Here is a 14,548-nt window from a genome sequence, read left to right as displayed (position 1 = left end):
CATAGAACATTATGTCCCTCAACAATGTTCCTGTCTGAAGCAGCGACGGCCCAATCGACCAACGCGTGCCCCGATGCAGACCATTACAACAACGGAACCCTTTGAGCTGATCTCCATCGATTTTATGCATTTGGAGCGTAGCAAAGGTGGCTACGAGTATATCTTGGTTGTAATGGATCATTTTACTCGTTTCGCACAGGCATATGCGACAACCAACAAGTCAGGCAAGACAGCTGCAGACAGAATCTTTAATGATTTCACTCTGAAGTTTGGATTCCCACGAAGAATCCATCATGACCAGGGCCGAGAGTTTTAGAACCAGAGTTTGATCGCCTTCAGAAACTCTGTGGAATTGAACATTCAAGGACCACGCCGTACCACCCCCAGGGCAACGGACAGGTAGAGAGATTCAACCGCACAATATTGTCCATGCTTTGCACCCTGCCAGAAGTCCAGAAAGCAAACTGGAAAGACTCTCTTAGCAAAGTCATACATGCATACAACTGCACACGCAGTGAGGCAACAGGGTATTCCCCTTTCTTTCTTCTGTATGGAAGGTCACCCAGACTCCCCATTGACATCATGTTTAACCTCCAAGCTAATACAGAAGGCACTACCATATTTCATCAAGACTACGTCATGCAATGGAAGACCCAGATGGAGCAAGCTTATGCTCTGGCCTCCAGACATAGGTCCCAGAGAACGAGGTGTAACAAGAACAAGTACAATAAGAAGGTACATGGCATCAGCTTACAGACAGGAGACCGAGTTCAGGTAAGAAACTTGAATGAGACTGGCGGACCAGGAAAGTTAAGGTCGCACTGGGAAGAGAAAATCCATGTTATCGTCCGGCAGATACAGGACGGCATGCCAGTCTATGAGTTGAAGCCGGAGACTGGACTGGGAAGAACCAGGGTCCTCCATCGAAACTTACTCCTCCCCTGTAACTACCTACCTCTGCCCGAGATAGAGCAAACAAACCTTCCAAAACCACCAAAGAAGAGAGAACGGCAGTCTACAGACAGACGCGTCCCTCCCCCTCACCAAAGTGAAGACGATTACAGCTCGGATGAGGAGTCATACCACCTGCGTTCACAATCACCTGTGTATGAACACCAGACTCCAGAAACTGGGGAGCTCCCTTCGCTAGACTCTGAGACAGGACCAGTAATGTCTGTAGATCCGGACACACCACCTCATGTAGACTCACCCTCACCAACCCCTGAGCCAGACCCAGAACCTGAACCAGAAGTGTCCCTGGATCAGGACACACTACCTCCAGTACAACCTCCCTCACCACCCCCCCCCCCCCCCCCCCCCCCCCCCCCCCCGAGCCAGAAGCACATTACCCCACCCGGAACCGACAGCCCCCTAGTTTCCTCACATACGACCACATGGGAACTCCTATCCAGCAGTTTGTCGCTACCGTTTTAGCGTCCCCGGTGGACCCCAGATATGTTCCTGTGCCCCAGGCCAGCTATCTAATCCCACCAACCCTCCCAATGCATCCACCAGATCTTCTTGCCAGCCCCAATCCAGTACTACCCTCAGCAGCATGGACAAGGATGGATGCCGATGTCAAGACCACCAGTCTCCTTCAATCCACCGATTCAACAACATTAGACCTGAACCAAATTGCAGTTGAACCACATGATAGAGATTTACTATCGTTGTGCCTTTTGGAACTGCTTGCAATTTAATTGCAGTAAAATGCGTTACTTTTTACCATACAAGAGTACCAGATGTCAGAAAAAGTGAAGGCCTGAATTCACCTTCACTGATTTAGGCTAAACTTTTGTTCATTGACTTTTCCATTTACTTGCAATTGGTGAGGAAATGTCATGATAGTTTTGTAGGTAAATACACTTTGGTAGTATCCATTGACTAAAGCCTACATAGGGGTATAGCTAGGGCACACTTTGAGTCCACCCGCATTGGGTAATGCACAGGCTGGACAAGGGCTAGATATAGTCTGAGTGGCACCACAACAGATGGTTTGGTAATCAGTGCTATGCCCTAAGGCTATGGTCAGGGTAGGCCAGAGAGGTTTTCATAGGAACAGGCTGGCCAAGGACAAGTGGGTTTTCTTATGTTTTTCCTAATCTATCCAATTCTTTGTTTTTCTTTAGTCAACCACCTTATGTTTTTCTTTGTGTCGGTTTATCACCAACAGTAGCAAAACTGAGAGTGTTTACATGATATGTGCTGCAGAGCTTGTGTGAATAATTGTTTATCACAACAAGTGGAGTCAAGTTGTTTTGACTTACATTTAAAGGGGTTTCCCCTGTGAGTGACTGTGAGTGAGGAAACACAATAAAATTACGAACACTCCATAACTGGCTGTTTCATCCTTATTTTCAGAACCCTCCCGCCCCCTTCACCTTGGCCCGGGGTTTACACAATGATCCACACACAATTGCCCCGAAATTGCGTGGTTTTCCTTTTACTTTGCGAACTAACACCGTTGGCCATTTATGGGAGTCAAAAATTTGCCTCCCATAAATGGCCGACCATGTTTGTCGAAGAGGTAAAAGGAAAACCACGCAATTTCGAGTGATACTTGTGTGGATCATTATATTCTGCTTTTAAAATACCTTTCTTATCATATGCATTTTATAACAAATGGTTACAAACGCTTTTCAAAGACCAACACGACCGATCCAAGGCAATGTGTTCCTTTAAAGATGGAAAGGGTGACCCCAAAGGTTTCGTAGTCTTTTTAGATGAAGCAGGTTTACCACAAGGCATCTTACCAAGATATCGAGGAAAAAGGCATCATTTCTTGTTCCACATATGCGGAAAACTGTTCGAGCACCACAATCTTTTCGTTGGGGTTTTCAAGAATGGAACAGTTTCTTGTAGTGGACTGCAATCAGCAATTTTACATGACTTTGACACACAAATGGTAAAAGTTGAAATCCAAGTATTAGTGCTGATCGGAAACTTCTTTCAAGGCCATGGATGGCACTATTTTATGGGTTGTTCTAAAACCCCCTCGACCCCCACGACCCACGACCCCCTCGACCATCGACTTTTGTGCGATCTTTTTTTCTGTACACCGAAATTGCCACAGTTCACAACCTCAGCCAATCACGCACACAATTGTGTATGCTGACATCGACTACCATGCCTCGCACATCACAACAACACAGCGTACGAGACAGACCATACACACGTAGTATGCACGAAGCAAACTTTGCGTGATTGGCTGCCGAGATCAGGCCTGTGGCAATTATGATGTACAGATAAAAAACCGCGGCATTTCCACGTGTATCTCTTGGCCGATCAGAGATTATTATCCCAACTGGAAACCTGCGTTTACCGCCCGAGTACGATTACGGCCAACTCATTACATGATGATCAGGCGGACCCATTTCCGGCCGATCGCTCCCTTCCTGTGTACTATGGTACTACTAGTTGCTCTAAGCGGAGCTCAAGGTTGTAGACCAGACCGACCAAATGGCCACACGAACCTGTTTGGGGTCCCAAATCGGTGTGCACTTGTCGTGCGGAAGCGGAGAGTAAATACTCCCAATTCTGTGTGGCTGATGCAGATAAATATAACCGCAGTCTCAGACTTGAAGTCAAGCCTAGCCGTGGAAGGAAGTTGCGTCGCGGATCACACACTGTAAATTCTAAATCGGGGACTTAATTCTTACTTGGCCGTAAAGCGACATTTTATGAATTCGTAATTGGGACATTCTTCGAACACGGGGCGGACGTCGGAGGGTCGTGGGTCATGGGGGTCGAGGGGGTTTTAGAACAACCTCTATTTTATGTGTCAGCAGCAGCAGCAGCAGCCACAGTTAGTCACATTTAGGGGATTGAGAAGGTGAAGTCAATCATCCAGTCATTGAAGACAAGTGGTCAAAATCCTGCAAGTGTGTTGCCAACAACGATAGACCTCTTCAGAAATCAGCTTGCTAACAGCGATTCATCTCTTATAAAGCTGAGGGAAACTCCAGCTGGTGAGAAGTTGTTTGGCGACATGATGCAGAAACAGGCTCTCTAAGACCAGAGCGAGACGCTCGTGGGGAGACCGCTCATTCTGTGTGGCTGCTCCACCAGTTAGGAACACTCTTCCAAGAAAAACTGCTACTGCTACCTCCCTTCAATGCTTCAAGACCGAACTAAAGACATACTTATTCAAGCGTTCTTACTAATTCAGTTTCAAGTTTTCTGTTAAATACTACATTGACTTTCTTTTTTGTGCGCCTTGCATGCCTTGGGTGTCTCTATTGAGACAGATATGTGCGCGTTAGAAATTTATAATTATTACTATAGAAGAGGTGATGGGAATGTTTAGTGCAGCCAAAGAACATGCACCAAATGCCACACTGTGCTATCTATCCTCGCGCATCCTTGCACAAAAGAACAGGGTCGTTGACTACCTAGACAGTATGAATGAAGAAAGAAGAAACAAAGTAATCAATATGGCCGTGACCATGGGTAGAGGAGGTTGTGTGGATCAATCCAAGGAGTTGCATTGGAGTAGTAAGCCAGGGGATTGTACTCCAGACAGAGGAATGCACAATCCAAGAGACCCGAGACAGCATTCTTGTCAACTTCAGAGGTAGGAGCGTAGCCCACACCAACCGCACTACAGTGGAGCCACCAGATGAGGGACCTCTACCGTTTGACATACACATGGACGAGTCCGCAATAGACCCCGAGCAGAGAAGGCAGTTGGCTGCATTGTTGAGAAAGTACAAGTACACATTTTGTCAGTCAGCCGAAGACTTTGGGTTATACAGAAACAGTGAAGCACAGAATCCCTACCGAAAGCAGCCGCCCCATCTGTGTTCCACATCGGAGGGTCCCACCACATCAGAGGGCAGAGGTTAAAACACACCTACAGAAACTTAATCCGACCCTCGACAACCCCCTATGCAACACCAGTCGTCGTCGTGAGAAAGAAAGATGGAAGCATCCGACTGTGTGTCGACTACCGGGCCCTTAACGACAAAACAAGGAAAGACGCGTACCCACTTCCACGCATTGAGGCGGCACTAGAGTCTTTAAAGGGTGCCAAGTTCTTCAGCTCAATTGATCTGGCTCAAGGGTACCACCAGGTTGCTATCGAGAATGAGGATATCCCAAAAATGGCATTTAGAGCTGGCACTGGAGGCCTGTACGAATATCTGCGGATGCCATTTGGGTTGAGCAACGCTCCGGCTACCTTCCAGCGTCTGATGGAAGCAATCATGGGTGACCTGAACTACAACTCGATACTACTGTACCTGGACGACATCCTTGTGTTTTCCAGCAGCTTTGAAGAGCACTTACTCCGACACGAGACGGTCCTGAAACGCTTCAGGCACCATGGCCTTAAAATCAAACCAAGTAAGTGTTACCTCTTCAAGGAGGAATGTAACTACCTGGGCCACGTGGTATCAGCTCAAGGGATAGCAACTGACCCCCAGAAGACAGAGGCGATAGGCTCATGGAAGATCCCACAAAGTGAGCATGATCTACAGTCTTTCCTCGGTGTAGCTGGGTACTAACGACGATTTGTCAGAAACTTCAGCCAGGTAGCAGCACCCCTTCATGCTCTTCTCACTAAGGGAGGGTGTAAGAAGGGTTCAGCGTGGAGACGCCCCTCCCCCAGACAAAAGCAAGAGTTCTGCGACCGATGGAGTCTCGAATGTATCAGAGCCATGGAAGAATTGAAGGCTTGGTTGACATCACCACCGATCCTTGGCTATCCAGATTTCACACAGCCCTTCATAGTTGAGACTGATGCTTCCTTAGATGGCTCAGGAGCTGTCCTGTCCCAAGACCAAGAGGAAGGACGAGTGGTCATATGCTATGCCAGCCGCAGCCTCAGCTGGAGTTGCTTGCCCTCAAGTGGGCAATTATGGAGAAGTTTTGCGACTATCTTCTGGGTGCGTCACTCACCATCTATATGGACAACAATCCTCTTTCTTATATGGTGATACTGGTTTTAGTCATGTTAAGGACTTTGAGGTTCTTTCTGTATGAGGGCGCACTTTAAAGGAACACGTTGCCTTGGATCGGACGAGTTGGTTTATAAAAAGCGTTTATAACCGTTTGTTATAAAATGCATATGGTTGGAAAGATGCTTTAAAAGTAGAATGAAATACAATGATCCACAAAGATCCACAATGATCCACAAAAATACAATGATCCACACAAATTGGCTTCGAAATTGCGTGGTTTTCCTTTGACTTTGCGAACTAACACAGTCGGCCATTTATGGGAGTCAAAAATTTGACTCCCATAAATGGCCGACCGTGTTAGTCGACGAGGTAGAAAGAAAACCGTGCAATTTCGAGGCATGTTTGTGTGGATCATTGTATTCTACTTTTGCAACTTCTTTCTACCCATATGCATTTTATAACAAACGGTTTCAAAGACCAACTTGACCGATCCAAGGCAACGTGTTCCTTTAAGTATAACAGTCATCAGATGTAGACATACTGGGGGAAATGTGATTGGGCAGGAATGTAGTCCAAACAATTCATTTAGTTGGAGGTACACATCTCATTATGACATTTATTTACAGCTGTTTACCTTTAATGATTGCTGTAACGCTGCCTGGGGCCAAACCTAAGATTGTTTTAATGGTTAGAGGGAGTTGTTGTCAGACTTGGTTTCGCGCATTGATACGTTGCTTGTTGTGTGAAGCAGTCTGAGCGCATTCAGCCTTTTTTATGTCGGAGCACGACGGATAGAAGAAGCGAAGTACTTTTGACATCAACAAAACCCTTCATAGGTCATTTTTATTTATGCATCGGCTGGTGAGTAGAACATGCATAAGTGTAGAAGTCATATAGAAGTCGGTGTAGGAGTTAATTATGTAATGTGGCATAGGATTAAGATCGTGGGAATATAAATTAAAATACTGATCCGATCACATCAAGTTTACCATGGTTAAGTAATTTACTGTACGTGTAATTGGGGCCAATGCTATACATTGTTATTGTACATGTGACTCATACCATATGTTATTGTGTATGTGCTTTGTAATAGGTTTTTTTGTGAGTGTTGAAGATAACATAAATAAACACCTACACTGCACAGTGCAGACCCCCACTTTGGCGTCCAGCCGAACTATACTTCTGTTCTACAAAGAATAATACTACAGTAGCAACAGACTTGCCATGAATTCTGGGGTGACTTGTTTTACACATTTCTCAAAAAATACAGCACCTCAGCGAGTAATATTTTTAGGGAAGCTTCTACCATCATTATCTTCAAACTGTGTCAGTTTAGTGTAAATCTGTGGACGTTGTGTTTTGTGTCCTACAATACGGGTGGATTTCACAAAGGTAGTCCTAACTTAGGACTAGTCCTAGGCAATGCTAAGAGATAGGACCAGTTCTAAGTTAGTCTCAGGCAATGCTAAGAGATAGGACCAGTCCTAAGTTAGGACCAGTAACTCATCCTAACTTAGGACTGGTCCTAAGTTAATAATAATTAAATTTTTCATGGTTTGTGGCACAAACGAAATTGGCCAATGCATATTTACTCTGTTTACATGAGGACACTCCAATCAGATCTTGGAATAACCCGAGTTGGTGATTGTGGAGGGATCTTTGGTTGAGTCACGATGCAGCTGAAAACAACTCAACATTCCTTAAGATATATTCATCGGAGAGCAGTTGTATGTATGTCATTCATCCAGTACTCTGCTAATGTCGAAAACATTGAAACATTTTCTGCAAATGAAATGAAGATATGTAAAAAATAACGTATTAGCTAGCATTAGCATTAGCTTTGCTGCAGTATATTCACAGTGAAAGAAAAGTTTTGGCTCAATGGACCGTATTGACCCCTTGCACGTGAGTCACACGCAGCGACTGATGCCACGCTCTCCATGTTGGTGGTTGAAAGGCTTACGTGTAAACGCAGCATCACCTAAAAATGCGCACTTCACTGAATAACACACGTTGATATTGACCACCAAAATGGCGCATCCAAGATTATTCTGATGATGTCGTCAGGTGAAATGGGTCAATTGATTATGATGTCACCGTTCTGATATCTGACCAACAACATGGCGTCTTTGCGTGTGTGGGTGCGTGCATGTGCCGTAGAAATCAAACTGGGAATGTTGCGTGCTGCGTGCTTCATTGATGTTAAATTTCCCGTTCACATCTAGCGAGGTGTCTGCAGGTATACAAACCATGTCTCTGGTTCGCCCGCCCTCAGAAATCTAAGAAACGGTTCATGCATTCATGAGTAGTTTCACAGATTCGTATGTACTTGGGTGAAAACTTATCCAAACTACACTATACTACCTCGAAGGGAATCTTTTCTCAAAAGAGTTTCTACTAATAATGCTTCTTACCAAGCTCAGTTTTTACAGTAAATATTTTTGATTTTTTGGGGACCTACAAATAAGCTTAATTACTCAAAATAATTATACCTTTCTTGGTGACAAGTAATGGGGCGAGGTTGATGATATAAAACATTGTGAGAAATGGCTCCCTCTGAAATGCCATAGTTTTTGAGAAAGAAGTAATTTTCCACGAATTTGATTTCGAGACCTCAGATTAAGAACTTGAGGTCTTGAAATCAACCATCTAAACGCACACAACTTCGTGTGACAAAGGTGCTTTTTTTCTTTCGGTATTATTTCGCAAGTTTGGTGACCAATTGAGCTCAAATTTTCACAGATTTGTTTATTTATGCATATGTTGAGATACACAAACTGTGACGATATCAATATAAACCACAAGGGAAACTGACCTGGTAAATTTTGAAATGATTTTTGGGGTTGAACAAAGAATTGACTAGAGTGGGATTCGAACCAACGACCTCCGGATTAACGTGCCGGCGCTCTACCAACTGAGCTATCTAGCCCTATATTGGCGGTGTCCCTATTTTGTCAATATCTTTGTTTGGGGGTGCCAGTCAGAAGCCATGCAACCGTTAACTGCTGTGTAGGCAGGGATCACACCCAAATTACGATACAACCTGGGAAGGTTAGTCTTTGACAATTACCAATAGTGTCCACTGCCTATAACGATGAAAAAAAAAATATCAACCATACCTTTAAAAAAAATAATCCATAAACTAACCTGACTTTGCAGTACTCCTAGATTTTTCTTTCAGCTCGGTCAGTTTCAGTTCTGCTCTTGTAAAATCCTGTAGGACCAGAAATTTCTTGATATCGATCAGTTGGGTCAGAATCTCTCCTGGCAGCTGATTGGTGCTGAGTTGTCCAATCATAGCATGGAATGGCTCAGTCTGACAGGGTACATCCTTTCTCTTAGTCCCTTGGGTGGAATTACAGTACAAAGAATTAATTACCAAATAATTGATACAAGGGAATAAAAGGGTAGCGACGAGTTCTACAGCGGCCGTTTAAAGCCGGCAGGGTCGGCGGCCATGTGATAAAGGCCGAGGCGAAGGCGAGGGCCTTTATCGCACGGCAATGAATTGCGTTCCGCGTATTAATCTTGCGCACGACACGCAGAAGCCAGCTTGTTATAAACAGCTCCAGCTGGTCATTATCAAAGGTTTAAACACCCCCACGTGACGCGCTCTCCACCAATAGGAGTAGAGAAACTGTCTGGGGTATTTATGAATATCTAATAATACCCTGCAATGTGTGATGGGCTACATTTAAGTATTAGATCTTTTCACTTTACATAGCACCAAGTAATTGTTTACAAGGTGCTGTGCAAGATGCAGTACGCTGCTAATCAAACCAGGAAAACCGGGGCAAACCCCCTTCTCTTTAAGATAGGTGACTGGGTTCTTTTATTTGCATTACATAACACACAGGACCTAGAGCTTAACATTCCAGTGTCACGATCGTGACTCGAACCCACAATCAGCTAAATCACAAACACCAGAGCTTGAGTAAATATAAAATTTGGTGCCTACCAGGGTGAGGCAAGAGTCGTGGCCGGTTAAGAACACCGAGGTCAAACTCTGGCATTTCTGATTAATAGCAGAGTGTGGGTTCAAGTCCCAGTCGTGACACTTGTGTCCTTAAGCAAGACACTTTATCCATTGCTTCGTCCTTCAGATGGGACGTAAAGCCGTTGGTCTCGTGTGTTGTGTAATGTACGTAACAGAAACAAGTGCACTAATTGAAAAGAGAAGGGGTTCGCCCCGTGTTCCTGGCTGTGGCTGCTTAATGCCCCCTAGCACCTTGTAAACCCTTAGAAGGTGCTACATAATTGGGTCTCAACCTTCAATAAGTTATCTTTCTTTAAAATGTATTATATACTACATGTAAGTGCCTTAAGTACCTTGTTGGTAGATACATGTACGTGCGCAATAAGACTTTAACATTTTTTTTATTAAGAGGTGTTCTCACCATCACAGCAGTACACCCTCCAGACAGACTCCATGAACTCCTTCACTTCACAAGCAACCCCATCCAACTCCTCATCCCCATTAGAATCAGCCTCCTCCTCACCGCCATCATCACAAATAAATTCTGTCGCACGGTGCAGCTGCTGAGGAAGGGGTTTCCCTTTTTTGGCTCTCCTCTTTCTGCGTTTCTTCCTCTGATTCTTGGTGAGCGTCTGAGTCACAGCCTCCTGAGGTGAGGAGTGAATCTCCGAGTCTCTGAGTTTCTGTGTTTGTGATTCTCCGCTTGTTCCATTGGGAGGACTTGGATCGTCTATATTTCCAGAACTGCTGGTAATTGTCTCAACATCATCATTGATTTGTAACGCTTTCCTTTTGCGTTTCCTTTTCCGTCGCCGTTTTCTTGGTAGTGCTTCCTCATCTTTGATAGAATACAAATTTTTTAATTTAAAAAACAACAACTAATACAATAGCAAGATCAAGGTGACATACAAACTTTTAAACCTGCTCATCAGGTTTTCCTCAGCGCCGAAACTAGGGTAAGATTTTAGGGGGCACAAAGGGGTGCACTATAAGTCAATGAGGGCACATCTGGCATAGTGTTAACCAGAGCTGGGTGTTTGTGTGTCTTTTGGACACCCATACGGTTTAAAATGTGGACACCCAGTTTTATCTGTCTTATGTTAAATGTATTGTAATGTACGTAATGTAAGTGAACACTTTGGACACGAGGTTTTTACGTTTCCACATTCGAGCCTGTCATTTGTAAAGTGCTCCGTACCTTCAGTTTCTGATGAGGAGTCTAGTGACTCTGATGAGGCGCTAGGTCTAACAGTAGGAACCGAGGAGCTATCCAGTGTCTCTGGTGGTAGTCCATCAGGGGCCACCTCTGGTGTAGTGTCAGCCAGAGGGTGTATGTGTGTCTTTTGGACACCCAGCTTTAAATATGGACACCCTGTTTTCTGTCACATGGTATGTATTGTTATGTAAAGTGAATACTTCAGACGTACAGTTTTTACATTTCTACACTCGAGCCCTGTCATTTGTAAAGTGCTCCGTACCTTCAGTTTCTGATGAGGAGTCTAGTGACTCTGATGAGGCGCTAGGTCTAACAGTAGGAACCGAGGAGCTATCCAGTGTCTCTGGTGGTGGTAGTCCATCAGGGGGGAGCTCAGCCGTGTAGATCTTAGCAGGACCACTTGGTATTTTGGTTTGAAGACTCTTCTTGAAAGAGTCTTTTGAAGGCAGCTGTTGTAGGAGTGGTTCCCCTTGCTCACTCTCCGCTGATGGGAAGAGTCGTGTGAGCACATGAGCTGTGAATACTGACAACAAATTTTACACATAAGTATTCAAAGGGTCTATAGGCCTACTGTGTATGTTTAGTAATTAAAGGGTGGCTGCAGGTTTTTTTTTATTCATTTAAACGATTAAACATGACTTTTTAAACCTGAAATATTTTTCTATACTTTTTTCTTAAATGCGCAAGTATTTTTAAAATGGTTTTCAAGAGATTAAGGGAACCCACCCTGCCCCATAAAAGGGAGCCTTCATTTGCATTAAACGTAACGCCATGTAACCCGAGCCGTCGGGCCCCCTGGCTGTTTGCATTATATCCATAGAGACGTGTGCACTGTGTGGCCTGGTACCTGGGCGCGTGTAGTTCGGGACCAGACTCTTTTTGCCGAAGATATGTGTGAATTCCCAACGTGACGTCGATGGTAGGGGGGGGGGTTTAACAATCAACAAGGGGGGGCATGACTTATTCCCTAATTACGCAAGTCAGGTATGTCGGGAATAAACAAAACACATTTTGTTGATGTTCAATACATATCACAAATAAATGACAGCAAAATTAACTGTTTTATTTGAATTCACTGCAGCATCCCTTTAACTCTGAAAATTCATGGCAATAACAACTATACTTCATGTGCTTGGGTAAGAACATGGAGCAATAAACTAAGTTTATTGCTCAATGGTAAGAAGTACAGCAGCTTTAGAGAGTATAATGCACACTGAGAAACGTTTCACTTTTTTAGAAGGACTGCTCTAATATAAAAAGAAATCACATTTTATCCCCTAAATATTGAATCTTCTTTCGAGAGTTACTGGCCCAGCAGTATTGTTTCTCAGATTGTGTTCAATGCAACTGCTGATTATTTTGTCTGCGTAGACATAATTGCTCAAACTTTTTGTCAATATCGCAAAAAGGCCCCAGGGGACTTGGGACCTCCGTAGCTGGGACATAGACGGGGATGTGCAAACCGTGCCCCGCTAGCCGGATATTTGCCCCAAGTTGTTTCCTCACCCTACCGAGAAATCGGGGACTTTGCAGAGGTTGTACCATTTGTTTCCCCGCCCTACCTGGACAAAGTCGCTCCTTTAAAAAGTTTGAGCCATTAAGTAATTTCACGCAAAATGCCGCCGTAAAATAGCTTGTTTGCGGCCTGCGCTTCAACTCTTTGTAGTGTCTTTCACAAAGGCTTTTGCTTGAGCTTTCGAAAGAGGCTCTCATGTGCAAGAGTTTTAATAAAAGAGTTGGTAAAAAACAAAAGAGGCCTACCTTTTAATTTAAAAACAAGAAAATAATAAACAAGTGAAATTAATTACCATCCTATTCCTATCACCACAGTGGTCGAATCAAATAACTGTTAAAAAAACTTTCTCATTCAAACTATTTCTTCCTCAATGAATTGATATAATAATACATACATTACATACGTACACAAAAACAAAGTTAACTTGCTAACAAAAAAGTAGTTTAAAGGGAAGGTACACGTTTGGTAATTACTCAAAACAAATATTAACTTAAAAACTGATTTGGTAACGAGCATTGGAGAGCTGTTGATAGTATAAAACATTGTGGGAAACGACTCCCTCTGAAGTAACATAGTTTTTGAGAAAGAGGTATATTCTCACTAAAATAATAAAAGACTTCTAGCTAGAAGTCTTTTATTCCTATCCGAAAGCACACATATTCGTCCAACAAGGGTGTTTTTCTTTCATCATTTTCTTGCAACTTCGATGACTGATTTTTAAACCCAAACTTTCACAGGCTTGTTGTTAAATGCTTATGGTGGGATACACCAAGTGAGAACACTTGTCTTTGACAATCTAAACGTGTACAGTGCCCTTTAAGAACAGGTAAATAAAGACAAAAACCATCCTATCCCCAAAGAAAGTAATAGTCTGAAGGAAAGTAAACAATAAATAATGAATTTAGTGTACTGTAGAGCTTTGAATTTTTTTTTTTAAGACAATTAAAAATTACAATTTTTTTTATTTTTTTTTATTTAAATCTTAAAAAACAATTAATAGTTATTAGTAAGTAAAAAGGGTAGGCTTTTTTTAAACAAAGTTAAAAAGTAAACAACTCAAACTTTCAAAAAGTTTCAAGTAATCAACTTCAAGGGAAGGCTCCCAGTCCCACACAATTGAGAGAGGAGAGGCTTGAAATTGAAGACAATTTGGACATACAATTTTTAAAATTTAAATAAGGACCTACAGTCTACACCTACCTGTCGTCATTTAGTCAGTGAGCGAACATGTTTGTAAGGGAAAGGGGCGACTTTGAGAGGGGCGAGTTCGTAAGGGAGGGTGACTTTGCTAATGTGTGGTGCGACTTTGTAGTTAGCGATTTGGCTGGGGGCGAGTTGACTGGTTTCCATAATAAGGTTTATCGCGAATAGCAAAATATCAAGAGGGCGCTGTTGAACCCACACAAAGGTATAGACCTTATGTATTGACGTCATCCAGCCGCCATCCTTGAGGTCAAACAGTGACGATACAATCAAAACGCACACATAGATTGGCCAATGAACAACCTCCTTTTGACCTCAAATGCGAGGGCGCCGTACTGAAATGACGTCATGTGCATAAGGTCTACAGGCGTTGCGTGCGCGAGTTGTAGAAACTGCATAGAAACTGCCCCATATTCCTTCCCACAATGCATTGCGTTTCTGAATCGCGATTAACCTTATTAACCACGTGATAAAATGGAAACTCGTGGTGGTGAAGAAAAGGTGAAGGCAGACACTCACTTCAGTCTTCAGATGTTTTTAAGAAAACACTAAACAAACCGTTGTAAAAACTTAACTTATCATGTCGATTTCTTTACCACTGGTATCCTTATCCTTTAGTTTGGTCTCATCCCAAATACTTAAAAAGATAAATAACTCACCAGCTTCTCGTTTCCTTGTAAAACTTGTAGACATTTTCCGTCTGATTTTCACATGTATGACCCTTTTCAACACTAGAA

General features: G+C 43.3%; 2 protein-coding genes across 2 annotated transcripts; one reads left to right on the top strand and one right to left on the bottom strand.

Moving 5' to 3' along the window:
- Positions 1 to 429: 429 nt before the first annotated feature.
- LOC139952706 (uncharacterized) lies at positions 430 to 3,157 on the top strand. The gene is made up of 2 exons (XM_071951908.1): positions 430 to 1,305; positions 1,356 to 3,157. Exons 1-2 carry the CDS (start codon positions 430 to 432, stop codon positions 1,698 to 1,700), a joined length of 1,221 nt encoding a protein of 406 aa, XP_071808009.1. The 3' UTR covers positions 1,701 to 3,157.
- Positions 3,158 to 6,359: 3,202 nt separating this feature from the next.
- On the bottom strand, positions 6,360 to 14,532 carry LOC139952366 (uncharacterized). Its single transcript, XM_071951479.1, has 5 exons — positions 14,471 to 14,532; positions 11,355 to 11,615; positions 10,298 to 10,714; positions 9,048 to 9,245; positions 6,360 to 7,682 (listed from the first exon to the last, which is right to left on the bottom strand). The coding sequence occupies exons 1-5, from the start codon at positions 14,502 to 14,504 to the stop codon at positions 7,612 to 7,614; spliced, it is 981 nt and encodes a 326-aa protein (XP_071807580.1). The 5' UTR covers positions 14,505 to 14,532; the 3' UTR covers positions 6,360 to 7,611.
- Positions 14,533 to 14,548: the final 16 nt, after the last annotated feature.

The sequence above is a fragment of the Asterias amurensis genome, chromosome 20 (genome assembly GCF_032118995.1).
Source record: "Asterias amurensis chromosome 20, ASM3211899v1".
Classification (NCBI taxonomy): Eukaryota; Metazoa; Echinodermata; class Asteroidea; order Forcipulatida; family Asteriidae; genus Asterias; species Asterias amurensis.
Note: the sequence above shows the minus strand (reverse complement) of the source record. Positions and strands in the feature narration are given on the sequence as shown.

Excerpts from the sequence above, each read along its gene's own strand:
- LOC139952366 (XM_071951479.1), bottom strand. The coding sequence starts at position 14,504 with ATGTCTACAAGTTTTACAAGGAAACGAGAAGCTG. Across the intron at positions 11,616-14,470 it reads TACAAGGAAACGAGAAGCTG|TATTCACAGCTCATGTGCTC; the intron begins GTGAGTTATTTA and ends ATTTGTTGTCAG. Across the intron at positions 7,683-9,047 it reads TAGGAGTACTGCAAAGTCAG|AAAATGTTTCAATGTTTTCG; the intron begins GTTAGTTTATGG and ends TTTCATTTGCAG.
- LOC139952706 (XM_071951908.1), top strand. The coding sequence starts at position 430 with ATGCTTTGCACCCTGCCAGAAGTCCAGAAAGCAAACTGGAAAGACTCT. Across the intron at positions 1,306-1,355 it reads AACCTCCCTCACCACCCCCC|CGGAACCGACAGCCCCCTAG; the intron begins CCCCCCCCCCCC and ends CATTACCCCACC.